The sequence below is a fragment of the Passer domesticus genome, chromosome 17 (genome assembly GCF_036417665.1).
Source record: "Passer domesticus isolate bPasDom1 chromosome 17, bPasDom1.hap1, whole genome shotgun sequence".
NCBI classification, from domain to species: Eukaryota; Metazoa; Chordata; class Aves; order Passeriformes; family Passeridae; genus Passer; species Passer domesticus.
In genome coordinates, this window is record NC_087490.1 from 5995467 (window position 1) to 6023168 (window position 27702).

At 42.1% G+C, this 27702-nt stretch overlaps 1 protein-coding gene across 2 annotated transcripts; it reads left to right on the forward strand.

The window, feature by feature from the left end:
- The first annotated feature begins 902 nt into the window (after positions 1-902).
- PPM1F (protein phosphatase, Mg2+/Mn2+ dependent 1F) lies at positions 903-26957 on the forward strand. Of its 2 annotated transcripts, none has more exons than XM_064392933.1 (7): positions 903-1132; positions 10526-10659; positions 14210-14409; positions 15516-15704; positions 16826-16969; positions 17877-17970; positions 19155-26957. In XM_064392933.1, the coding sequence occupies exons 1-7, from the start codon at positions 957-959 to the stop codon at positions 19526-19528; spliced, it is 1311 nt and encodes a 436-aa protein (XP_064249003.1). In that variant the 5' UTR covers positions 903-956; the 3' UTR covers positions 19529-26957. The 2 variants fall into 2 exon arrangements, with proteins under 2 accessions (XP_064249003.1, XP_064249004.1); XM_064392934.1 differs by having other exon boundaries at positions 904-1132; positions 10529-10659.
- Positions 26958-27702: the final 745 nt, after the last annotated feature.

Sequence of the window (27702 nt, forward strand, 5' to 3'; positions counted from 1 at the left end):
GCCTGGTTTGTACACCCTGAACATACCTGAGTGCCCAGCTGGCTGCTGCTGCTGGCTGGGAATTCTGTGATGCTTGGAGATGATCCTGCAACTGTGGGAAACCTGTCATTGGTCATTCTTCATGGCTTCCCAGCTGAGTAGGAATGTTTTCCTCTTCCTCCAAGCATGGTTTTTACTGTTATTATTTGCACTTTTGGTTGTAAAATCTCTTTGCACCCTTCCTGTTTACATGTATGTGATTTGTCAGGATGGGTAATTCTTCATAATCTAATGAAAAGTATTTTAGGATAGAAAAGCCACTCACCTGGGTCAGTACTCACCTTGAGTACTGTGCAGTCTTGGGCACCACAATGTTAAAAATACATTAAACTATTGGAAAGCATCCAAAGGAGAGCCAGAGGATGGGGAAGGGTTTGGAGGGGAAGCCACAGGAGTGGTGGACAATGCTGCCAGGCACACGGTGAGATTTTTGGGGTGATCCTGATGGTCCCTAGAATAACTGAGGTTATTCCAGCATTCCACGAGTGCTGAGCGCGGGGGGGGCTCTGCAAAGAGGCATCCCTGGGAAACGCCTTCGTGCTCCTTCCTGCTGCTTTCAGCCCTTCTCTGATGGCAGAGGGTGTGTGGAAGGGGAGCACCAGAAGCGGCGGTGTGCAGAGAGCGGCCCGGGCCGGGCCGGACCTGGCCATCCCGCCTTGGCCATCGCGCCCGGTCCGTCCCGGTCTCTCTCGGGCCATCCCGGTCCCGCCCGGTGCGGTCCATCCCGGGCCATCCCGCCCGGTCCCTCCCGCCCGCGGGCCCGGGAGCTGCTGCCGCATTCCAGGCATTGTTTGAGGCTCCGCCCCCGCGCGGGCCCCGCCCCTCCGGCCCCGCCCCCTCGCGTCCCTTAAAGGGGCCGGCAGCGCTCTCGCACCCGGCCCCGCCCCGCTCGCCCCTCCCGGCCGGGCAGCGCCGCCATGGCGCTGGAAGTGGAGCCGTCCGCGGCTCCCCTCAGCTCCTTCCTGAGGGACTTCCCGGCGCCGCTGGGCCCGGGGGAGCCGCTGCCGTGGAGCTCCGCGGGGAGCGGCGCCCTGAGCAGGGCCGAGGTGCCGGGCGCGCTGGCCGAGCGGGCGAGGAGCCTCCTGGGCAGCAGGTGAGGGGACGGTGCGGCGGGCGGGGGCTCCGGCCGGGCCGCCCCGGGGGCGCCGCTGGCGGCCGCCGTGAGGGAGCGGGGCCGCCCGGCTCCGAGGCCGCAGCAGGTGCAGGCGCGGGAGGCGCTTCCTCCTGACGCGGGGCCCGCCGGGGGCGGGGGACAGCCCTCAGCGTCTCCGGGGAATTTTAGGTTTGGAGATTTATTTATTATTGTTATTCCCGCTTCTAAATTACTTTTGGTGACTGTTATTAGCATGCTGCTGTTGAGGCCACAGGCCTTTGGCCCCGTGCGTTCATGGTATTGTTTGTGTGCGCTTTTCAATACTCCCCTCCCGCTCCGGAGCGGGTTCAGTCCGCAGTCACGGCCGGGCCGGGGCTGTGTGGGCTCGGGGCCCGCAGGCCCGGGGGAGCAGCCCGGAGGAGCCTGCCAGGGCTGCCCGCGGGAGGAATCGAGCCGGCTCCAGGGGGGTTCAGCTCCCCAGCCCCGCGAGTGGGACGTGCTGGTGCGGGCTGCTCAAGCTGATGTTTTCTTACAACTTCAGGAGCGCAGTCACACCGCTGCTGGAACACGCAGCGGCTCCTCGGTGATGCTTCTGTCATCCCCTGACTGCATCCTAACAACTTCATCCTGAGCAGTTTCGCCTTCCTCTTTAATGCTGCTAAGAATTTTAGTGTGACTTACTTTTAACAAGTTCACTTCACTGGAACAGGTTATCTCCCACCAATTTCTCCTGATACTCTGCTCTCCTATTGCACTTCGGCAGTAGGGCCTGTGCGCTGCAGCTGTTACAAAGTTCCTGCCACAATCTGCTTCACTAACCTGCTTTTAAAAGCCAAGAGCACTGATTGTGCATGGTCTAAAAGAGCACGAGTGGTGATCAGGCTGTGCTGTGGTACTGGGGTGTGGAGGGGGCTGGTTCTGGTTTGGTATGTGCTGAATGTTACCTGGTTACTAGAGGAATTTGATAAATAGTAAACGTGGTTTGAATTAATTGCCTTTTAAACTATCATCCACTGAGTTTAGGAACAGTAACTAGATTTTTTTTTGTTGTTGTTGAAAATGTATAGGTCATTTTTAGATATTTAAATTGTCCTGGAAATTTGCCTTAAGTTACTCCTGCATATTACAGAGGTTTTTATGGACATAATATCACTCAGTTAAATGGTATGCCTAAATCTGAAGATGAAAAATGCATACCAAAGAAGTGCAGTTTCTTAGTCTGTAGTTTTAAAAGGCCCTGATAATCATTGCATTTTTTAGTTGTGCTTTGACTAGATTGCTCTTGACCAAAACACAGCTGTGTTTTGTTCCACAGTGAGATTACAAATTCATCACATGCATTGAATCTTTGAACTCTGTGGAGCAAGAGTGGTTCTGGGTGAATGCTTTAAGGAGCAGGGTAATGCCAGTCTTGAACAAATACTTATCACATGGCACCCACTGTGCCACGTGGGCCAGGCTGGTGCTCTCTACACTTGATGTAGAGAGGAAGGTATGAGGCTGTAGAGTTGTGGGGTGTGTTACTCAAACTGCAGTGCTTTAAAAATCAGCATTTCTGAGCTGCATATCTGCTGACATTCTGCTGTTGTCTATTGGGCACAGCAACAAGTGGAAGCAGAAGAGGAATGATGGTTTTGCAATGCTTTCACCTCACCTGTCACTCCTGGTGTTTACACAGAGGAGCCTGCCAGTGTCAGAAGCTTCATTTTTCACATTCCTGCCCTGCAGCCAGTTCTGGCTCCACAGCCTCTCTTGTGGAGCTGCCCGAGTCCTGAGCTGGCAATTAAAAAAAAAAAAAGAGGAGGGGAAAGAGAGCTAAAGAAAGTAAAGAATTGAAGTGAAGCAATCTACTTATTAATTCTTCTTTTCACAAAATGTTTGTGAAAATCAGAAACAGATAAGAAAAGTGTTTTTATGAATTCTCATGGCTGGCTGCGGGCAGCTCTGCGTTTGGGTGAAGTTGTGAGTTTGGGTCTAATGAAGTGTACCTGAAGTGTCAAATGTAGGGATCCCTACAGAATTATGGCTCAGTTTTGGACTCCTAAGACAAAGAGAAACCTCATTTTGCAGTTGCAAAAAGGCTGCATTTTCCTGTTGGGTAGGCTAAGTTCTTGCATGTGGAGAAGAAGACTGATACAGCCCAAGGCCAAGACAGGAATCTTGTGTTTTGAAATTGCAGGCCTTCTTCTTGTAATCCCTGTAATTAGGAACTAAAACTAAAACGAAGTCTCTGATTGTGTGAGAAATTGCCAACATAACAATTTTTTCCCATGTTTGTGGATCTATTCAAAATACAACTTTGAAGGCTAGATAAACTTTTCTGTTGATGTCAAGATGAGGGAGTAGTAAGTAAATAAGAGATATAAGGATGTTAAAGATTTTAAGAAATGGAAAAATAAGGGTGAGGGCTGGCATTAGAAGACACTTAAATGTTTGTATCAAAGTTGTTGAAGATGCAGAAGGGGGGCCAGATCAGTGACTGTGCAGGAGGTCACTGTAGCTGGGACCCAGCAGCCTGTCATGGCAGCATCCAAACACGTGGAGGGCAGCTCAGTGAAAAACACACACCCTCAAATATCACTGTGCTATTCTACATGGGTTTAACACTCTGGAGGGTTATTGGATGTACCTTGCTGACTTCTGGCATTGTTGCTTGATCTCTGTTTCCTGAGTGTGAGATTTCTCTGACACTCCAGCATCACAGAATGTATTTTACATGGTGATTAGTACTGATGGAGGATTTCTATGTGGATCAAAGTGTTATTGGGAAGCAAGTTTGACACTCAGTGCTGCTGTTCTGCTTTTCATTTCTGCCTTGTCAGGTACTTCATTGACACGGGCACAGATGTTTGGGTCATCTTGAGGGCCCAAGGCCATCAAGGTCCATAGCCCGTGAAGGCCCAGCAGTGTCCTTGGCTCACGAGACAGCATATGGTGATGTTTAGCTTGTTCTGCCAGTTGCTTGGAGGCACAGACTTTTGTGCCCTTGCAGTGAGGAGCGTTGTTCCTCCACGACTGATCAGGATTTTTGCTGAGAAGAGAATGGGCCATGAAACAGCTTTGGTTGGGTTCAACAAGGAGTTTCTGAATGCTGCTGCTTCTCCAAGGCTGCACGCATCTTTTTACATGGAAGCAGCTGGGTACATCAGGCTAATCCCTGAATGACCTAATCTAAAATGAATTATTTTAACCAATTTCTGCTACCATGGTGAAACACCAGCTAAAACAGCAAACCAATTTGCTCTCTGGCAGGCCTTGCCCCTAAATCATTAATCTGGTAAAGTTTTGCAGATATTTCTACGTTGGATAGATCATTGATAAATAAATTGATGAAACTGCCTGCTGCTAACTGCAGCTAAACACATGCATAACATTTTGAAGAATCAGAGCAGACTTAAATAATCTTGTTTTGTAGAACTTTAATTAACATACACTTTTGGGTAATAGCTGTGTTCTGATAGCCTATGAAAATAGGTGAATGTTAATGAAGTGATCATTAGTTACTTCCCAAGCTTTAGAAATTAACCTGAAATATTCCTGACTTTCACTGCAACAGAACATGAGATGAAGTCAGACCCCCAAATATAGAAATTTTGTCTTCCCCTTGATAGGAGCTGAAACTCGTATGGCCATCCTGTGACATATCCAAAGAACAATGTGAAATTGCTGCAGCCTTCCTGTTGGAGGAGATTTACTACAATAACAGTTGAGAGACTTGGGCTTCCTGTCCTGCCCCCTCCCAAGCGATCTGCTGTTGCCTCAGCATCCTGTTTTGTGTCTTTGTGCTTTACACTCTAGTGCTCACACCAAGGTGTGGCTCTGGTGTCTTTATTTCCAGTATTCCCTTCTTTTAGAGTAGTTAATTCAGCAATTCTGATATTTTGCTGTCCAATGTGGTTTAAGTATGAGGAGGGGGAAAAGAAAATCTTAGCTTGCTTCTGATTTCCCAATCTCTTCTTAAAACACTCTTTAGTCTCTTCCTCTATGAAAACTACTTTCTACTGTGACCTCTGCTTTTAATAAATTTCCCAAAACTTACTTCCTTATTCCTAATTTGAACAATTTGATGTAATGCACTGGTACTTCTCCTTGCTTGGGAACATGTTTGCATATTTTGCTCTCATAACCTGTGTGAAACACCCTTTCTGTTGTTGTTTCAGGATAAATACTCAATTTTGAAACAACATGTTTAGGGTTTAATTGAAAAGTGGCATTAAGCCTCTCCTGTTCTGCTGTGGGGTTTTTCTTCCTGCTGAGAATAAAATGGAAGTAGCAGGTGACTCTTCACTGCACATTTTGTATAAAAACTGTTCAGTAATGACTGAAGGGCCTGAACAGATGGATTCTGGATTCTAAAGCTGCTGCTTCTGGTAGTTTCATAAGAAAAGCTGGAAAAAAACTGCTTCATGTAACCATAAGAGATGGAAATTCTGTGTGGCATTGTTTATGTATTTGTTTTGATTCTCTCTTGTTCATCTCCTTTAATGACCTGATGTTGTTAGCACAAGAAACAACTTCCTGTGCATTGTAGAATGTCAGATGTTCTCTCCTTAATGGATATATATTTGTACTTTTCAGGCCACCATCACCCTGGGAACTCTAGGTACTGCTCTAATAAATGCTAATGCTTAAAGCTGCTTGAGTGGAAACATTCTGTAGTTGATTATAAGAACAAAAAGCAAAAGGGAAATAAAAGCAGCAGATTGGGGAGAAAATACTGAATACAAGCAGCTTTTGTTTATGAGGAAACTTGTGACCTGCTATTATTTTGGCAGTGTGAGAGGATCTTTCACTTGCTGGAGAACTGCTGGCATTTGCAGATCTGCACTAAACCCGCTGCTGATAGAGCTGCAACATGCTGGAAACACACCCCGAGCTGTGTGTGATCTTCTGTTCCAGAGCCATGGAGCAAATAAGGGCACCTCTTCCCTCAGATGTGAGGCAGCTGCAGCTGACTTGTGCTGGAGCTTGTGCTTTGAGATATAGCACTTCTTTCTGCCCAGCATATGTGTGTTTGCACAGTCTGAAGGGAAAAGAGGATTACACACTGGGGCTCTGGCCTGCAGCAGCGCTGCTGCCTTGTTGCCATGACTTTGGTAATAATGTCTAGAAACAAAATTAATCACTTTTTTTTAATCTGAAAGATAAGTGATCAATACTTGGCCAAGACAGTTGGTAATTTCTTGTGCTTTATTTTATACAAAGAGATTTCCTGACAGTACAGTGGGAGAATGTATTTGGAGTGGGGGGAATATGAATCCTTTTGCTTGCAAAATAGGTGCATAAAAATGCAGAAGGCTTTGTGTAAACATGGAGTGTTTGGCATATCCTAGAGAGGCTGTGTACCACCCTCCAAGGTGACACAGAGCTCATTTCTCTGCTCCCAGTGCTGAGGAGCATCTTTTTGGGGTCTGCCATCTGCTGCACAACTCTGAGTCCTCAAAGCAGCTGTAAGCTGGGCATGGAGCACTGCAGGAAGTCTGTCAACTGTTTTCAAGCCTTCACAAAAAGTGTAGTTGTAGCTGAGGCTCTGGCCAAGGTGGTGACCTGACCTTTGATGCTCTGGATGCTTCCCCTTTACCCAAAAAACTCTTTGCTGAATGCTTCTGAATGTACCTGCTTAAACTGGAGGGGAAGAGGTGGGAGCATCTTTGAGCTGGTGACTTGTTTGCAACACTAGCTGCAAGTGTACTGGGGGTTTAATGACCCAAATAAAAAATGAGTGAGAAGTTATCTTATTGTGTTTCTGCTTTCCAAAAGAACGTGTACATATTTTGGTGTTTTTCTTTCTGAAGACTGGTACTAAAAGGGTCAACAATAGTCTTATGATTGACCTGACATACGTGATTACACTGTGGCTGTGGTGGTGTGACAGCTGGACTTTTGACATGAAAAAATAATAGATAACTAAATTGTATTGCAGAAGAGAAACAAGGTGAACAAGAGAAGTAAGTTCTGTTCTGTAATTTATGCCAAATCTAAAGTATGCAAAACATTATAATTGCATTCTACTTCTGTGTGTAACTTTATTTTGGCCTGGAGGTATGTGTATCAACAGGAGCTTTGCATAGCTCCTTTCACCAGTACTGTGTGTGTCCAGTAATCCAGAATCTTTCAAGGAGGAGGGTGACATGTAAATTTAAGTGTCATCTTTATTATCATAAGTATTACTTTACTCTTTAACTTACCTCTTTTATCTGTACTCAGGTTTTTGAAACAAGTCTTGTATTTTGCTGTGAGTAGCTGGAGGAGATGAGCTCCATGCTCCAGCCGCTGTTGATCTGACTTCAGCTGCTGGTGAAGCTACGATGCCTCGTCTGCACTGTTACGACATGCTTTAATTCTTTTAAAATATTTTTTATTGTGGTCAGAGCACACCCTTTATGTTAGCAAAGAAATAGCCTGCAGCAAAGAAATTCAAGGTCTGTTTACTACTAGCCTGTGTGCTGAGGCTGAGTGTTTAGTGTTGCGTGTCAGAGGAATGGGGCTAACGTGTTTCTTCTGAGATTCCCCTAAAGCAGCATCCTGTGCCTGTAACACACCCCACCAGCTTTTCTCTTCTTCCCAGTACAGTTGGTTTTCCACTTTAGGAAACAGCTACAGTGTTCCTTCTGATTCATGCAGATTAAATTATGCTTGGGTCAGCTCATCACCAGGGTGTCTTGGACTTCTTTGAAAGGAAGGTTTTAACAATAAGTGACATTGTTCTTTGCTTACAGGAAAGGTTTGAAGTCTGCAATGGTAATTGCAGTGGGTTACTTTTGCACTGGTTGCCATAGGTACTGTGGCTGTTTCCAGAGACTCTCCAGCCAAGTGAGACCTTGTAGCTCTCAACTAAAACAGTGGTTCTTGCTCTTTTTTAGTGACACATTTTGTTAACTCTTAAAGTCTCTGATTTAGAAGGTGAACTTAGAACTGGTAAACATTTAACCTGAATGAAGGACGCCATTCCTTGGAGCTCCATTTACTTGAGCTCAAGTGGAAAGCAGTCTTGCCAATATGTTGATGCTGTGATGAAGATTTAATAAAGTAATCACAAATATGTTCTGTTCAGAACTGAGTGTGAACTAAACAGGTTTGGTAATTTTTAGACTTTATCTTTTTTCAGTGTCAGAATCAATTGTTTGATGTCGTTGCTGTCTGCATAATAACAAAATCCCAATAAACAACCACTGTCTTAAAGATTTGCAGAACTATGGAGTGGGAGGAGATACATAGGAAGCAAAGCTGAATGAAGCATATCAGTACTGAGGAATCACAAAATTTCCTTTCTAGGAACTGGGTGGCAACTGGAAAAAGTTGAAGGATGTGACATAATTGGTAATTTTTCTCTTTGTTGTAGGCATCCTGTAAGCAGAGGTTTGTACATGACTTGTGCATTATAGGACTTAGTAGATTTCCTTTTGTTTAAGCTGCTTTTTATGGACCCAATTCAGTAATTCTGGACTCTGGAAAGCAGAAATGTACAGAATTTAAAATCAAAGTATTAAACCCTCTTCTGATGCTGAGCTGTGAACCCAGGCTAGATAAGATTTTTTTTTCCTCCAGTATAGCAGAGAAATTCTGAAGATGTCTGAAGCTGTGGCTCTCACTGTGCAGCTAAATGCATTGCTATTTTCTTAATGTTCCTTGTCTCTATTCTTGGAGCTGAAACGTGCTTTGACTAAAGCTTCTGACTTTCAGCAGTGTCAACAACACATCTGACATTGTTTATGGGCTTATATTTTCACAGCTCTTTCTTTTTCTCTTACATGAACATCAACAGGAAGAAGGATTTTGGAGGGCAGGGGTGCCTTATCTGTTTTGGATGTATTTCTTGCCTGACCTTTTAAAAGGTTGTCTGTCAGTGCCAGAGTCATTATAAGCAGGCATTGTTACTTTAAATGAGCTAGGAAAGGAGCTACCTCCCCTAAGCATATCAGCCTTAAAAAAGAAATAAAAAGCCACATTCTGTTTTCCCTTGATGTGACATGACTGCAGCTAGCACTGAAAGGACTGCAAACACGTTGCCATCTATTTGAAGTACCGAAATAACTCATTAAATTGGGCCATCACTGCCACAGAATGCGTGGCATAAAGCAGGCCTGTGTTGGAGCCTGCTGACTGACACAATGCTTTCTGTTTGCTGCCACAGGAGGTACTCATACATGGCTGTGAGGATGTGACAAGGCCCCTCTTTCAGGAGCACAATGGCAAAATGCATTTCAGCTTGTTGTCGCTGGGATCTAAAACCCCGTGGCCTTCCCCTCCCTGCCCTTCTGTACATACAAACCACTCATTGCTGAGCAACATCACAGACCAAATGCTTCCACCATTTCATACTCCCCAGCAAACCAGTTTTGTGCAGAACTTTCTAAATGTTTCCTGGGAAAACAAAGTCTTGTCCTTGACTTGCACCTTAATGTGGTATTTGCTTTGGCTGGGTAATTCAACACCTTGTGGGAATCAAACACTCCATGAACAATGGATAAAGTGGCTTTTTATGTATGTTGATGCTTATTCTTCGTTGTGGTCGTAGAAATGGCTGGAACACATTTTGTATGTATACTGTAGTTGTTAGTGCTTGCCATGAGACTGTAGTGAATATAGGAGTTATTTTATAGTAGCCTCCTTTTGGAGTCGGATGGGATTTATTTGTTAACAGGTTGAAAAACATTATAACAAGTGTATACTTATAAATCATGTGGCTTGAATAAAGCACTGAGTGAGCAGGAGATGGTGAGCAGACAGTGTAGCATTATTGTGTTCTAGATGCCTACCTAAAAGCTTTGTCTAAAAAATGAATCTTAGAGCCTCTTTTTATCCTAGTCCCCAGTCTCAACTCTGCACCTTTTACCTGGGTGGCTTCTTTGGAAAACTTTCAGTCAGAATAAACTGAATCATAAGGGCTGTAGGTTAGCATTAAGCATGACTTTTCTTGTGAAGGGAAGGAGAGTTCCAAGTAACTTTTTTAGAGATTTGCATCTACCACAATGCTGAGCTCTTGATACTGTCTGTGGGGAGACTGTTGACTGCAAGCAAGAAATGCTGTGTAGTGAGTAGAAACAAAATGTGTGTGTTCAGAGGCTGCAATTGAAGGTAGCAGTTCCCATCTGAGCACTCAAGAGAAAGAGGTACCATCTGTGACTGGAGTGTGAGGCAACAGTTTGAAAATATGATTCATACACTTCTTCCTCTTTACATTCTTGAGAAAGCAGTTGTCTAACTGAGACTCTTACTAAAGATTTGTGTGAATAAATATTGAACATATGGTTTGCTCTACTAGTTTACTAATGAAGTTTGTATTATTGTGTGTAATGGTTTCTAAGTCTGAGGTCACCAGACTCACTGTGAGGTTGTAGCTCAGTTTCAGCTAATGGTGTCTATTTTGCTTTCCCTTCCTTTTCTTACCAGCAGAGATGTTTCACCACTTCTTGCAGCATCATTGATCCATGCTGCAGTTGATGAAGTTCTCCAAACAGACTTGACTGACTTTAAGCTGCAAAATGTGGAAACAGAGGGAGAAGGAGATGAGGAAAGATTCACCTGTAAGTACACTTTTTCTTCCGTCTGTGGTTTTCCCAGAGGCTGTCTTTCAGGAGAGCTCAGTGTTTTGAAATGCTTCCCGGATTTATTTGGTTAGGCTGCCTGGCAAGCAGCAGTGAATGGAACTTCATTTTCTTTTGCTGTGTATCTGTGGGATGGGATGAAAGGAAGATGTGCTTGTTTTGTGGGCAACATGCAAACGCAGTGTCTGGAGCCCTGACTGATCCTGTGTGTTGCCTTTCTGAAAGGGAGGAGTGTGTCCATTTCCCTTTGGCAGAGTGACCTTAGCTAATTATTCCTGTTTTGACATTGACATCACCACAATTGTACAGCCAGACCAACACCTTCAATTCATCCATATAAACCATCTTGCTTTTGTCTTGGCAACAGATTCTGGCTCCTCCACATCTTAAACATCCTGAAACTCCAGATCTTTCTTTTGACAAGTTGCTCGATAGTCTGGGTCTTTATCAATTATTTCTTTTCTTCCCACTCTCCCCTATAAAGGTGGGATACTGAGGGAAGAAGAGTTTCTGTCTTCTACCTGATGCCTGCATTTTTTCTTGAGTGAACTGGAGAGAACAGGAGAGAGAACAGACCTTGGTGACTGAGTACTGGGTTTGTGCCTTGTGTAACAGATGGTCCTACTGCATTTACGTACTGAAGTGTTTAACATTAGACTCCACCAAACCTTTAGTCCCAGTGCCAAGAATTTAAATGGAGCAGGATGCAGGCAGAGTAGAAGATAAAAATGGAGAAGAGATATCTTAGGCAAACCAGTCTGTTCTGTAAGAGGAAATATTCACCCTTCCATTTTTTCTGGGATGGGTTGAAAGACAGTTCAGCGTGCCCCAAACAGAGCAGTGCAGTGGCCAGGATATGACACTTCCCAGAAGCCTCTTTCAGCATTCATGTCCAAGTCTGAAACGGCAGGAGGGGGAACTCAGTTAATTAAGTCGTGCTGCACCCTGATTATGTCATCCCTTGCCCTAATGCTTGTGGCCTTCACTCACTGCAGCTAACCTGGCCTGGGGCAGGATTCTGCCTTGAGGGGGAGCTGGCAAATATGAGCTCAGTGTGAGCAGGTCACTGCAGCCTCTACAGGAAAGTCAGAAGCAGCATATTGTAACTCACCTAGGCTAATTACGTGGGTTTGCACCAAGCAGTTGGAAACTGCTGCCAGAGCACCCTGCAGTCACTGTGCTGAGGACTCTTCCTTGACTCCCATGTAATTGTCTTTGAGGTGAACTATAGCAGTAATACAGGACATGAACTGCTATACATTTGTGAGCCTAGGATTGTAATCTGTAGTTCTGTGTCTTATGTAAATCTTGGGCCCACAAACCAAAATGAACCCTATCTGAATAATAAAGAAATAATGTTTAGGAACAAGGAGTAATGAAGGACTTGGTAGGACATGGACATGTTCTTGGTCACAAGCATCTGATGTCTCTGGTTATATTGGGGACATATGTAGAATATTCAGGTTGCTGTTTTGCTCTGAAGGCCATAAAGATAAGACTGGAGTCTACTTTTAAGATAGTGCAGGCAGAGTTGGAAAATCCTTGGATGAGTTTCGTGTTGAACTAGTTCATGTTCGCTCTCACTATTCCTTGTTGACAAATGCCCCAGAGCCCTCCCTGTTCTGATGGTTAAAACCTTCTTTAATTTCCATTTTATATATTCCTGTCTATTTTGTTTGTTCATTCTTGTCACCATTGCCATTTAGATCAAATCTCTACTGACCATTCATTCCCCTATCAAACGGGATGGAAATTTGCTCATTGCCCAGGTACTTGTGTTGCCCAGTCTCAGCAAGGAACAGCTACTTAAAGAAGCTCATTTTCTGCCCCCTTGGACTGTACTTCTTATCCCCTATCTTGTAATTGCTATTACATCACTTTAACTGTACAACTAGAAGGAAAGCTGTTCCTCATGCTACAGCACAGTATGGACTCTCTTCCTGCACTGCAGTAATAAATCTGCCAAAAAAAGCATTCTTGGAATGAAAGAAGTGATTATATAATAAGCAATGGGGGGGGAAAATGTGTGCACGTGTGAGTACCACTGTTTGTGGTACATTGCAGAAGCATTTCTGCTGTTAAGATACTAAATTCTTTGTCAGATGTCACAAGCTTAATATTTAAGCAGCAATATGTGTCTTCTGGTCAGTATTAGTCTAGACATTTACAAATATGTAAACTAACAGCTGTAGGCAAGGCTGTCAGAGATGCTGTCCTATTTAGTTATTTTGTGTATGGAATGATTTAATATCTCAAGGTTTTTATAGCTTGTCTCTTAACACCTACATATTAAGCAAATCAAAAGTAATTTTGGTGAGTATGTAGTGGCTGCTAATCAAAGATGTGTGTTTATATTTAAGCTTTCAATTCTCCAGACCCAGACATGCATCTGAAGCTGGCCAGCCACTGTTGTTGAAGAAAAAAAAAAAAAAAAAGCTTGACATCCTGGAGTTATAAAAAGGAGTTCTGAGGAGGCTTTAATGCTAGCAGTGTTAGCAGGAGTCAGGATAAAATAGATATAGGAAAGATAGTTCATGGACTGCAGGTCTTTAGAGTATACACTTGTCACAAGCAAATTATTTTTGCTCTATAAATGTTCTTTTCAGTGTGTTTTGAGGTTAGTTGATTTAGCATTGAGGCAGGTTTCCTATTCAAATAACAAAACTTTAAATTGTTACCTGTTTGGAAGAATACTGTGTTGCAAAGCTAGACACAATGCCAAGCACCAAGCCATTCACTGATGAACAAGTTTGGATTAATTGATCTTTGGGATCTGTCCAGAAGAGGATTTGAGTGTCTGGCTGGAGCTTTTCACGCGGTGCCCAGTGGGTGTTTACAGTTCTGCTCTGTAATGACAACGCTGGAGAGCAGCGGAAGTGTTCTGTCCCTGCAGCTCCTACAACCATGAGTATTTAAAAAGATAAAGATAACAGCTTAAAATTCTAATCTGTTCAGCTCAACTATGAGTTGAGCTATTGGCCTCAGCAAACAGTTTCAGACTTCCTTGTTGTTTCAGTGGAAGTGGTTCAGTAGGACATAACCTGACCCAAAGCCAGGCCAGTGCTTTTTCAGCCCTTGTGTTCAAGATAACAGTAATGTAATCTTGAAGGGTTTTTTGCCCATTTGATGATTCCCTTTTACTTTTCAGTATGTACAAACTCCTACCAATTTATCTTACTGATTTAACTTATGTAATAATAACATTTATGTCTAATACAGTGGACTGAGTTTTTGGGTCTTTGTTATGATTTTTGTAATGTAATCACCTGCTTGATAAACTTCTATTTCGAAAAAGAACTAGCAAGTAAAGAAGCTGCTATTATCCTTAATGTTACATTTCTTCCATGGCAACTTCCTCTCCACGTTATTCTCAGGACCTCCTTTCAATTCTTGCAGAGCCCGTAAAGGCAGGGTGCTGGATGTGTGTATGTAGCTGTAGGGAAAGAAGCTTGAAGGAAAGACAGGCCAAAAGATGGGGTAGCAGAGGAAAGTGGGACAGAGCCCTCACCGTTCTGTCTGTGTGCTGCAGTGCTGGATGGGGAGCAGCTGCAGCGCTGCTTTTTCAACAAGCTGCGGGACGTGTGCTCCGCGTGGCAGGAGCAGCCGCCGCCGCTGCGGCCCCTGGCGCGCTTCCTGCTGGTGTCCATCCACGCCATCCGCAACGCGCGCCGCAAGATGGAGGATCGCCACGTCCTGCTGCCGGAGTTCAACCAGCTCTTCGGGCTCTCCGTAGGTCTGGGCACGGCGGGGAGGGTGGCTGGGCAGCTCTGCAGCATTGCTGTGGGCTCAGGGCCCTGGTGATGATGATCTGTGAGTTTGTTGCCATAAGTTATTTGTCGTGTCTGCATTGGAGCTAGGACTTAGTGACTCAGACTGCTGGGGGCCAGCTACTGCCCTGATAAAGAGGTGATGCAGGGAGGATCTTGTGACTTTGGGATTCCTGTCATAAGTTGTGGTATGGGAAGATGGGAAGTTCACCTAGTGTTGTGTTGCTGGAGTTACAATGTTCTTGTGACTGGCACAACTTATATATGGATTGAGAGCAGCCCTGAGGAGCAGGACTTGGGGGTGTTTGTTGATGAGAAGCTCAGTGTGACCCAGTGATGTGTGTGCCTGCAGCCTAGAAAGCCAAATATATCCTGGGCTGCATCAAAAGCAGGGAAGGCAGCAGGCTGAGGGAGGGGAACCTGCCCCTCTACCCTGCTCTGGTGAGACCCCACCTGCAGAGCTGTGTCCAGCTCTGGAACTCCCTACATAAAAGTGGGAAGGACCTGCTGGAGCGAGTCTAGAGGAGGCCACAAAGATATTGAGAGGGCTGGAGTACCTCTGCTATGAAGACAGGCTGAGAGCTGAGATTGTTCAGATTGGAGAGAAGAGAAGGCTCTGGGGATGCGTTATAGCAACTTACAGTGCTTAAAGGGGCTACAAGAGAGGGGCTTGAAGGAACCTGCTCTAGTGGAAGGTGTCCCTCCCCATGGCAGAGGGGCTGGAATTAGATGGTCTGTAAGGTCCTTCCAACCCAAATCATTCTATGATATGGAGAACAGCAGCTGTACAAGTGCAGTTCATGAAACTGCTGGAGGACAATATAACCAACCAGCAGACTGCTGCTTCAGTGCCTGGTTATTTTTAAGGACATTAAGTGACTAACAGTGAACAAAGAAAAGTAATTGGCCTGCAAAGTACCATTTTATCCATTTTGTACGTGTGTAAATGGACTCAAATTGCCATTTGTATGGAAGAAACCAGAATAAAGAATCTTTGCTTGTTGGTACCAGTCTGAGCTATTTTGGTTTTGGACATGAATGTCTTCCCGTCTCTCCTCCCTGCAAAAGGATGATGTTGATCGTGCTTACTTCGCGGTGTTTGATGGCCATGGTGGAGTGGATGCTGCCAATTACTCAGCAACCCACTTACATGTGAACGTTGGGTTACATGAAGAGATTGTTAAGAATCCAGCTGAGGCCTTGAAATGCTCTTTCCAGAAGACAGATGAAATGTTTCTTTTCAAAGCCAAAAGAGAGGTGAGTAGGTAGAGATGAATTCCATTGTATTTAAATAACACTGAGCATTGTTGGACAGTGTGGTATTATCCAGAAAATTCTGACAGTACAGTTTATTTGAATCACTGGCTTCTTTATGAAATTATGCTACATATAAAGATTTTGTTTAATCACATTATTTCTTATTTTGAGGAAAACCAGTGCTTGGGTTTAAGATGAGTAATTGAAAAGAAGTGCTAAAGTGATTTAAATGATTCTGACATATCAATTATTTGAGAGAATACTGGTGCCTCCTTGTCTAAACCAGGCAGCCTCTAGATGTTCTGCTGTCTTACCTCTTACCTGGGAAAGAGATTTTTTTTCTTCCTGATAATATGGTTGCTATCTTCCTCTTTCTTGTCCCACCATTAGTGTCACTGGTGATTGTAAATGAAAAACGTGTTCTATGATTTAAATCAGACTCCTCAGTTCATTAAACTTATTGATGAAACTTTGAATTAAGTTGGTGCAATGAACATTCTTTCTTCGAAAATACAGTACACTGTTTGAGAGCTCTTATTATAGCACTGCTGTGGAAGTACTCATTGTCAATATCTTTGTTTCTGTCAGTGAAGTAAGAAAGAGGGACCAGCATTTCATAAGGTCTGACTCTCACTAATCTTTTCAGGGAATCTAGGACAGTTGGATGTTTTTCCTTTGTTGACATTCTCATTTAAATACCCAAGGATAAGGAGATCTGTGTGCAGCAAGGTATCTGTAGGGTGGAGAATGTGGAAGTGATTGGAGAGATGTTTGTGAAATGTTCATTCTACTGAAATTCAGATCCTTTTGCTTTTCTGCGTGACTCTGTTTTAAACAACAGAGCTCTTAGCCTCCTAGATCAGTTTTGGAATTAATAGCAAGAGAAGGAAGAACATAAGAGACAGTATTTATCATCTGCATATTAGAAAATACATTTATAAATAGTTTATTTCAAATCTCTCTACTATCTTCTGCCCGTTTTTCAAGTACCTGAATTAGGATTAGCAGGTCTAATTTGCTGCATTTAGTGTGATTAAACCGAAGTGTTCAATATTGCCACACATCCTGGTAGGGCTTGTTGAATATTCACCTCACACACCTGGTTTGTTTTCCTTCTGTAGAAGCTGCGCAGTGGCACAACAGGTGTGTCTGCCTTGATTGTAGGGAACAAACTGCACATAGCATGGCTGGGGGACTCTCAGGTGATGCTGGTGCAGCAAGGGAAAGCTGTGACATTAATGGAACCTCACAAACCTGAAAGAGAAGTAAGTCTGACTTGTTTTTTTCATTTTAAGTGTGTGATGTCAGATTCTGTCTTGAAACCTTTTGGAGTCAAGCCCTTTTAAGTGTTTGGTGCTTTACATAACTACATATACTGTATGTTAGGATGCATGGAATTAACAATTTCTTGTTTTGCTTCCACTCCTGTGTCTTGACAAGGCAATCCCTACACCTTACCTGCTTAGAAGTACTAATGAATGGTACTGATAGTCCTGACTTCAATTCCTGCTCAGACTATTCAAACTTGCAGCAATTACAGGCTTTCACAGGATTTTTGTGTGTGAATTTAAATCTGCCTGTTATGAAATATCTTACTAATTTGAGATTAATGGAAATTTAAAATATTAGCATAATGCAAATCTTTCATTATATGCAATACTATCATTGAAAAACTAATGTTAATCTGTTGGCCTAACTGGCTTAAAGTGTATTGCATATCCTATCTATTTTAAATAGCCAGATATTTTATTCCATGAAATTGGATGGGGACTTTGCAAATTTAACTGGCATTGCATGACCCTTTGCCTTCACTGCATGAATATTTGTAACAATTGAGTAGTTAAAGGAGTATCAATGCAAAGACTATTGTTACTTAGGTTAGTTATCATGTATTCAATTCTGAACATTTATATATTCACCCAACATGGGTATGGAATGGGAAGAAGTGGCAGGAAAATTTACTCATCCATATAGGAAAGCATATGATGATACAAAAACTGGAGAATTCTGCTTTTTTGTGGCCAAGCCGTAGCAGGGATGGAAAGTAATGGCTTGTTTCAGTAATCCTATGTGCCTGTTTCTGTGCTAGATTCTGCTATGTGTCTTTGCTGTATTCATTGGAGAAATACAGAAGCTGGTGCAGCAAACAAAATGTATTCCACTGTTTTTCAGGATGAGAGAGCAAGGATTGAGACTCTGGGTGGCTGTGTAACCTACATGGACTGCTGGAGGGTTAATGGTACCTTGGCTGTTTCCAGAGCAATTGGTGAGAGAAAGCACCACAGTCAGTCAACTTTGGATTCAATTTGATTGAAACACACCACCTGAGGCTGTGTTTACTGTAAATGGTGTCTTGTTCAGCATCAAACAAATAGTGAACTACTTACTGTCCTTCCCATAAGGCAAGGACTTACATGGCTTGCAGCTACATCAGCTTATTGGTTCTACCATGAGCATAAAATGTTGTTTTATTTTACATACTAGCTATGATAGTCCTATTCTTTTCCTACTGCTAAGATCTTGCTTCCTATAAATGCCTGAAGTACTGTAATGTTTTATAGTAGTTTAACAAATATGCAGCATTTAATTTACAAAAGTGGAGGAAGCAATAAATATTTGTCAAGCCTTTTTTATGTGCTCGAATGTCTGAATTGTGAGGGGATTTTGTCTACTTTAATGTGAATGAATCTTTCTCCTGACTTTGGATCTTTCTGCTTAAGTCAAATCACTGCATTCCCCTTCAATATCCAGCAATTTAGGGCATTTTAATTGTAGTATTCTCACAATCTTATTAAACAAGCTTACTTTGCTAATTGCCAATTAGGGCAATTAGAAAGAGAAATAACTCTGAGTAATACAGTAGATAAATGTAATATATGAGTAGGAGCAGATTAGTATGGAATTTGTATAATGCTATTTGGATCAGTAGCAACCCATGTTTGGTAAGTATGTCCATAGAAAACTGATAAACTAAACACAATGAGCAGATTCTTAGGGCATTGTGATGTATATCTGGATAGCTGAGAAAAAAATTATTTTCATGGCATTCTGAAGGCTGTACAGGAGGCACATCTGCAAAATGAAGTCCTATCTCCTCACACAAATAGATTTCTGAGAGAAAAAACTTAGGAATAAATGCCTTATTTTCCCTGCAACATTAGGGCAGTTTCTAAAGAGTTACTTCAATTTTTTACTTTCTAAGGAGTTACTTTTAATTTTTAAATTAAAGCAACTCCTTAGAAACCCACTGGATTTAGGTAGGTTCCAAGCATCCTTAAAGAAACAGAAGTCTTCTGTGCTTATTCCATGGATTTTGACTACTCTCATCCTTTATCAGGTACCTCTGGAACATGATCTGACCATCCCTGGGGATGGCAAAAGCAGTTGGTGGGTAAAGAAGTACCTGTTTACATCTGAAGTAATCAAGCCTTTGCTTTGTGTCTGTCTCAGGTGACATCTGCCAGAAGCCCTATGTCTCTGGTGATGCAGATGGAGATTCCTTTGAGCTGACTGGCTCAGAAGATTACCTGCTCCTTGCCTGTGATGGGTTCTTTGATGCCATCAAGCCCCATGAGGTTGTAGACTTGGTCCTGGATCATTTGATGCAGACCAAAGGAGTGGGGCTCAAAGCAGCAGAGAGACTGGTGGCTGCTGCCAAGGAAAATGGATCCAGTGACAACATCACTGTTCTGGTGGTCTTCTTGAGGGATCCTCAGGACATCCTGGCAGACTGCCTCAGAGACTCTAAGAGCCCTAGGGCTGATGATGATGCTCAGAGCTCACCCTTTAACTTCCTCAGCTGCGAGGCAGCACCCACACAGTGACAGAATCTGTTTAGCCCAGAAGTTTCAAGTAAGTTCATGTAAGGAACTGCTTTCCATTGAAGAAGCCTCTAATACAGTAGGCAAAATGTATCAGGAAAAAAGACAAATGGACAAATGTGGAACAGAAAGGCAAGACCTGTTTTACTGAGTTCCCATTTGTCTTTTCCTTCTCCCTTTTTCTCCCCCTTCCCTCAAAAAACACTGAGCAGATGTGGAGATTTGTACAGCTCTTTCATCTCTGGGAGCAGACACTGAAGTGTGTCCCAGGGCTGTTGGTCATATCCCTGTCCTGGAAGGGTGAGAAACCATACTAGGTATAAGCTAATGGATGAGAATATGCATTTCATGAATTCTGAGTGAAATTTTGAATTAGTGCTTGAAAGAGCACTGTATGTTGTATTTAACTGTGATGTTACTTTGGAAGGTGGAGGGGAGAAACTGTCCCCACCACAGAAAATTTTCTTCCTGTGTGTGTTCTGTAGGAACAGACTTGGGGTGCAGGGACTGGGTGACACCAGTGTGCTGTGTAAGGTGCTTTTGGTTTGTACCAAAGATAGTACAAGAATGATGTGGCCTCTTTATTCAAACACAAACATTTAACATTCGTGTGTATGGAGAGGAGGAAATAAAACTGGATGCTCCAGAAAAGCAGGAAAACTAGCTACAGATATCCCAGGGAAAATTATAGAAAATCAACTGCTTTCTGGGATGCTCTGGTGTATAAACTGGAATCTGATATTTCACTGCACTGAGTTGTTTCTCCCTAACAAACATGCTTATTGGCAATTTGGCAACCTGAAAAGACCCCTCTTGTGGTATTTGAGAGAGATCTTTACAGTTTGTGTGCTCAAGCAGGTGAATGTCCTCTTCCTGCCACTATTTTGTGTACTATAACAAAGGAAGAATTTATTTTTTTGTAAGTGTTTATTTGTTAATTTTCTGAACTTTACATTTGTGGAATGTTTTGCAGTGTTACTTTATTTTGTTGTGAGTTTTATTTAAACTGGAATTTTAAAGTGGCTCTGTCTTTATTACCTGATGTAAAAAAACTGACTGTCCCTCAAGTGCCTTAAATATTTCACCCAAGGATTTCTGGCTGCCTATCATAGTCTGGTGAGCCAGTTCCTAATTTTTAAAATGTGACTTTTTGTTTTCATTGATGCACTTAAATGTTTCAGTTTGTGAATTATTTTAGTGGTAGCTAGGTTTCAAGAAAACATCTTTAATTGTTGCCAAATCTTGTGGTTTGTAGTAAAAGCTTGACTGTGACTTACTCCCTGCCCTGTGCAGAAAGCTTTAGGGGTTTAATCATAAAGTAACAATCTCAGTAATTATTTCCCTTAAAAAGAAGTAACTTCTGGCCTTCACAAAAAATTTAGTAACACAAACTAGAAACAATGTAGTAACATTTTTTTTCCTAATGGAAGGTTAATTTGGCCACACTTCATGAACCTTTTGGGTCAGAATAACTTTCTAAGGATCTGTGAAGCTCAGAGGATGAAAGAAGTGTAATGAATATGTGAGGGTGTTTGCACAAGTGCTCTATTCATGACGTGCTAGAGCCTGTGGTTGTGTTTTGTCTTGCCTGGCTAGCAGGACTCAACAAGATCTGAAGGCTCAATGGTAAATTTGTTATTAATTTCAGTGTCTAAACAAGAAGTGCTTTGCATCTGGCAGCAAGATTGTATGCCACATTTAGAAGCACATGTCACTGCAATATGTCAGTCCTGTTGATTAAAATATGGTGAGCATTAATGTTGCTTGGGGAGGAAGTTGAGGCAGAAGAGTTGGAAAGGCTCAGAGGAAGAACAGAGCAGCACTGTCTGTGTCCACAGCCTGGATCCTTGGCTGATGTGGGATGGTGCAGTGACCCAAGGCTTTTGCTGCAATTGCTGTGGATGATCCTACAGTTTTTGATGTAGGAACTCCTCAGTGCCCTCCTCTCCCACTACACAGCAGCTGCTTTGTGTTGACACAGGGGCTTTTCTGCTGTGAAGGTTGAAAGCAGTTTTCCACCCTACATTTTGGTGTCTCAAAATGTATGGGGAAGGCTTTCCATGATGGCAGCCTGGTGGGGTGGGCATCAGTGTTTGTAGTGAACCTTCTTCACTTAAGGAAGCTCTTAGAGTTGTTCAGCAATCTCCTTGGATTTATCAACTCCTCTGTCTTTGATTTCCAGCCAGATACTCAATTGCATGCTAAATCCTGATGACCACTAGTGCCTCTTGGTGTCTTAGAAATAATTCTATTATTAATATAGTTAGAATCGTGCAGAATTGATTGACATCTGAGGGTTATCAGGAGAGGAGACAATTATTGTGTTTATGAAGGAAGGTGTGAAATACCTGTAAGTTCATTATATGGTTTCATTTGTGAAATTTGCCAAATTTCCTCAAAGGTGAAAGGGATTGAACAAGCCAAACTCTTTATAATGGTTATTTTTTTCAACCTTTTCTGGGCAGATTGGCATTACAGAGGAAAGAAAGTCCTAAGTCTTTTGATGGATGCTTGCAGCTATGTGAGAATATCCTTTTTTATTTCAAATTTGATAATTTCTGTTTTATGGGAGTTAAGTGAAGTGGGCCTTTAGAAAGCTGTCTGTGGCAATCATAAAATCTAATTCTCAAGCAATGCTCTAGGGAAGAAATTCTGCATTCTTAAAAGCTGTTCCCTTACATTTGCATTCATTCTGACTGACATAGTGCTTTATTTCTTTGAGATGTAAATGAATAGGAGCAGTCTTTGAGAAGTCATAGAGATTACAGCATGGATTAAAAGTGTTTCTCTCATTTTCAGATACTTCTTACTAGCTTTAAAAAGTCTGGTTAGGTCAACAAAAATTGTAATGGGTCAAAAAAGGCAGTTTGTATCCCACAGCTAGAATAAGTAATTCCTAATGTGTCATCTGCAGGAAAATCCCAAATACAGTTTGGGGGGAAGCTGTAGAAATTAGCTGAAGGATTCAAGACAAATGTTCAATAATTTTCATGTCTTACTAGACTCCAGATGAATGTCTGCTGAGTGCATTTTAGCACTCAGTAGAAGAAAAATTGCTCTTTAGAGGAGCCTGAAATTTTAAAACAGAGCACACTTAAATTCTTTTGTTGCTTGGCTGGAAACTGACTTCAGTTCTGCTTAGTGGGTATCCAACATCTCTTTTGCTTATGGGTAATTCATGCTTCTACCTTCCCTTCCTTTCCTCTCCTTCCAAGCTATACACCTAAGACAGTGAATATTCTGGGTCTGACAGAGACAAGATTAAAGTTTTACAAATAACATTTGAGGGGGGTTTCATTTTGGCTTTTTTTTTTTTTCTGAGAATATGGATGATAGAAATGCAGGAGAATTCTTAGAACAGAGGGAGATTAAGTAAAATCCACCCTCTGAGTGATGGAGGAGTGAAAGAGAGAGACAGGAATGCATTTAAGTATTATTAATGCCTATTTTAAAAAGGAAGTGGGCTGGAAAATAGAGCTACAAATGTCAGTTCTTTAGAGTGAAATACCAGTGCTTGAAAGAATTAGAAACACACCCATTAAAAAGGCAGAGCTCAGCTGTGGTAACTCTTGTCTTCAAACAGCCAGAGAAGGAACAGCACTAAAGTGTCCAAGGTGACTTTCTGTGACCCCTCAACGCTACCCTGGAAGCTAATGCTCCTAAATGGATTTTTCCAAACATCCTCCCGTGTAAAGTGGTGCTAAGAGGGAGCACCCAGCCTCTGCAGTTCCTGGTCACTGTGCAAGTGCTGCTGTGAGTAAACCTGGAGTGTGTTAATGAGTGGAGGGGATGGTGAGCCCTGCAGGATGAGTAATTGGGCACCGAGTGGTTACAGCAGTGCTGGCAGCTGAGTAGTGTTAATCACAGTGATGACTTTAATAGCATTTAATAGACACTTATCTCAATTCAAAGTCAGATGTGATACTGCTCTTTTAAAAAGCATTTCCAGGGCCATTAACCTTCTGTCATGAGGAGCCACTAAAATTTCCACTTTTTTGTTGGATGTTGGGAAAAGTACTTCTCTTGTTTTCTGAATTCTGGAGACAAGTTGGCTGTCTGCACTGGAAAACCTGTGTTCAGTTGATAGCTTAAATCAGTTATTTGGGGTTGAAGCTTCCCTCCCAGGCAAAAAAAACAAGTCCTTGAAACCAAGACCTAAAAACTAACCTAAAAAAGGTGTTTCCAAAACAAGTGGCTGAGAACTTTTGCAAATGATATTTATAAATGGCATTGCACGAAAGGTAACCAGCAAATACCCTCAATCTATAAAGGGCATAGACAGCAAAGTCCAAGTTAATGTTCCAGCTCTACTCTTAGTGCAAATTCAACTCTGTAGGTTAAATTATTTGTATTCTCGTGGGTGCAGGTACTGAATGTGCAGCACCAGCCATTGTTTCTAGTGTTATAGTACTGAAGTACCAAGCAAGTGCTTTAGGGAGAGGGTGGGGGGATGTTAGCCACAACAGAGCAGATTGCAGATGATTCATGTATAATTTAGCTCTGGTTAAGCCTGAATTAAATTTCCCTGCTTAGTTCTATTACTGTCCCTTTTGCAATTGGGCCTGTGCCTTCAAACAGATTCTTACTAGGAAAAAATGGTTCATTCCCCCTTTTTGAGGGGCAAACCCTTCTGATGAACAAAATGCCACCCGGGAAGGATTGGGGAAAGAGAAAAATGAGCTTTCAAATGAATGTGAAACTACCCAATCTAAATGAAGTTATGTCCTCTCCCTAAAGACAAATTTATAGCAGCTCTGGTTGCATTTGAGTAGTACTGGAAACCAGGGCGGTTCTGCCAAGCTCATCAAAACCTTTCAAACAGCATCAAAACCAAGGGGCTGGCCCTTTCTGTGTTGCTAAATCGAGCCACTCAACCAGCCAGCCCTGTGGAGTATTTGTTTTGCAGCATTGACAGCTCTTAAGAGCTAAGCCAGAAACTTTCTGCATGTATTTTGGTTGGATTTTATTTAAAGTTATTTTTATTTATATAAGTCATGTCAGTAAACAAATGGAGACTTGAAGGAGTGACTGCACTTCTGAACATGTGTCTGTCATAGACACTTGTTAAAGTAATGCCTTAAAATGAGTTGGTAGGATCTTGTGACAGATACCCTTATCTCTGCATGGAACAGGAAACCAAAATCTTCCAGAGAATCACATAAACCTTTATTTTGGTGAGACCTATCAGACCTGAATGCTCACAAGCTCTTCAGTGTTCCTGGTTTAATGCACGTTCCAAGCTGCACATGCTGCTGCTGCTGATGAACACAAAAATAAACAAGGGACAGCTGTGTTGGCCACATAGAAATTTAGCAAGATGCAGCTTTTGTTAAGTAGAAGAGGACAAAATCAATAGGAAAAGAAATGTTTTCAAGCTTCTTGGAATGCAAACAGTGGAATTAAAAAAAAAGGCAGCCTAGAAGAGTTGGCAGTGCACTGTCGGCTGAAAACCACTGTTTCAAGCAAATGAATTTGGCTGTGTTGTGATGTCTGTTTTATTTTGATAACAAACTCCTCTCAGAGTTTTATGTCTTATTATGTGCCTTTTAGCTAAAGAGACAAGAGACATTCAGTTCCTTAGAGAGTTAAATATATCTGGGCTTTGTGACACGCTAGATTATTGAATTTTCTCTCAACTATTAAGCCTGATTACTAATTTCCAGGAGATATTAATATATCAAATACTGAAATTATTACTGATTAAATAGTTTTTGGGTTTCCATGCACAGGAATGTCATTGGTCTTTCCTGATCAATTGGATCACTCCGTGAAGTTATTTATCCCTTTTGAGGCCATACATTAGGCAGGTAAAAGGTTTGTTGCTTTGGCAAATGGAACTGGAATGTGTGACCATCATTCCTGCCAGGAGCTGTTTATCCTTTTATCTAAGCAATGATGCTTCTTTTTGGATATCCAAGGATAGAGAGATAATAGCTAGCAAACCAGGGTGAAACCTTTGTGAAAAGGCATTTGGCTGAATATTGCATGATTAATGCTGCTTTCTTTGTCTGTTTTTCCCACTTTTTTTTTCTTTAGTGTATTCAATAATAGCAAGATTTTTTTTTTATTTGGAGTGAAAACTTCATACTGACAAATAAAAAGGCCAGTATGAAGTTTTTATCTCTAAGTTCCTTTTAACTTAATGTCTTTAATTACTTTTAACTTCCTCTTCTCAAAGAAAGTTCTGCTGTGTCCTCCCTATTTTATTCCCAATTTTCTTTTTCTCTGTCTTTTATGTCCTTTTACATTGTCACCATCTCTCTCCCAAAAACACTGCTTTTTAGGCTATAAAATCTGTTGGCTGCTAAGTCAGTTTAGCTGCCACTTTGTAATTTTCACTTCATCTGTGTCCATAGTGAATTTGGTCCAGTCTTTGGAGGCCTGCAATACCAAGAGTGTAAAAAGAACCATGTCAGCTAGGAAGATAAGAGACTACAGTAACTGTTACTTGGGCATGGACCAGTATTGGATATGTAAGAGGAAAATCCTGTTATTTGCATTTTACTTCATAGGAATACTTAAGCTTATTTCAGGTAACAGTAGCTCTCACCCTGATTACAGGAGTTTTGAAATGTTCCTGTCTCTGTCTTTCCTTATTCCTGCAGATTGTTTGTTTTCAAACATTTGCACTGTTGAGAGTGGGGGGAAGCCTTCTGCCTTGCCTGCCCTGTGTGCCAGCCCAGCTGGGAGCAGGCAGGGAGGGAGCAGAGCACAGCCCCAGGCTCAGCAGCCTCAGTGCCCTTCTTCAGGGTCTGCCTGTGCTGTAACCCCAGTCCCTGCTTGAGGAGTGGTGAGTGAGACCTCTGTAACCACTCCTGCTGACTTACAAATATCTCTTCTTATCAGTATTAAAACAGTACAAGAGCAGAGCTGTTGCTTTAGGCACATTTCTTGCCACTGTGTTGGCTGATGAACCTTGAATGGAAGTAAGAGGGCCAGTGACTTTGAAATAGGAGCTGTTAGCCAAGTTTTGTAGAATCATAGTCCTTATTTATTTTATATGCTAATCTGCACTTGTGACCCTGAGCAGAAAAGCTGCAGTACAGCAGGTTTTATAAGGTGTGGCTTAACCAGTTATCTAGTCTCTTAAAACTCTTATTTAAGCTGACTGGTTTTATGCACAAGTTGAAAACCTGTTGTCATTGATCATTAAATGCTATGCATATTGTACATTCATTTACATGGATTGTTCTAATAGTGCTTGTTGTATTATGCTACATTACCATATATTTTATATATGTATGTATTGCATGAGGTTGAATTGTTGGGAATTTTTTGTACTGTCACTTTTGTATTCACACAGTGCCTCATGTATCTATTTGCATATTGCAAGAAGTTGTTTCAAAACAGTGATTGGAAACAGGTGGGGATAAGAACTTGCCACTGTAGGATCTGATGGTTCTGAAGTATTAATAAAGTAAAGTGACTCAAAGCACTGTTTGTTTCTTTTCTTGAAGATCTATTTCGTTCTAATATTTCAGGTGCCTCACATTGCAACTTTTTTTCATGTAGGTCATTCATGTTGCACATCTTTGAGTGGTTACCCTGTCTCACCATGTTACCTTCCTCCACAGGGCTTTTCTGGGAAGAGAGATCAGTGGAAGCACTAGAAGGAAGCAATCCCTGGGATTACACAGTGTGCTTACTTGAAAAGATGAATGTCACTGAAACCATTTCAGGACTGTGTACCACTAATTCATTGATTTGATCTGTTCCTTCTTTTTCCCAGCTGACCACAGTGACAATGCAGGTTAAATGGGCTGTACTGGTGGTGTCCTGCAGTAACAGGATAATGCTCTGAAAGACCTTGTTGCAACCAGACATGGTGACAATTTATTTGCTTTTATACTTGTTAAAGAAGTGGTCTTTGACCACTGAAGTGGGAGGCTGGAGAACAAATTCTCAGAGTATGTTTGGGCTAATTTACTACAGAAGATAGAGAAGCTCTAAGAGGAATGGCAACCTGAAATACAAGTGAGGCTTGGAAGCTAAGCTAACCTGTGTGATTGTTTCTGAAGTGCAGGTGTTCATATTCTTATGAGAGGAAGACACAAAGAGAGCAGCACAGAGATGGGAGACTTGACAAAAGGCAAGCTTTAACAAGGGGATCTGGGAGATGCAGTCTTTCAGGAAGTTTGTCTAAATGCTTTTGTATTTATCCTAGAGAGAATAAAAGT

Excerpts from the sequence above, each read along its gene's own strand:
- PPM1F (XM_064392933.1), top strand. The coding sequence starts at position 957 with ATGGCGCTGGAAGTGGAGCCGTCCGCGGCTCCCCTCAGCTCCTTCCTG. Across the intron at positions 10,660-14,209 it reads AGATGAGGAAAGATTCACCT|TGCTGGATGGGGAGCAGCTG; the intron begins GTAAGTACACTT and ends TGTGTGCTGCAG. Across the intron at positions 16,970-17,876 it reads CTCACAAACCTGAAAGAGAA|GATGAGAGAGCAAGGATTGA; the intron begins GTAAGTCTGACT and ends ACTGTTTTTCAG.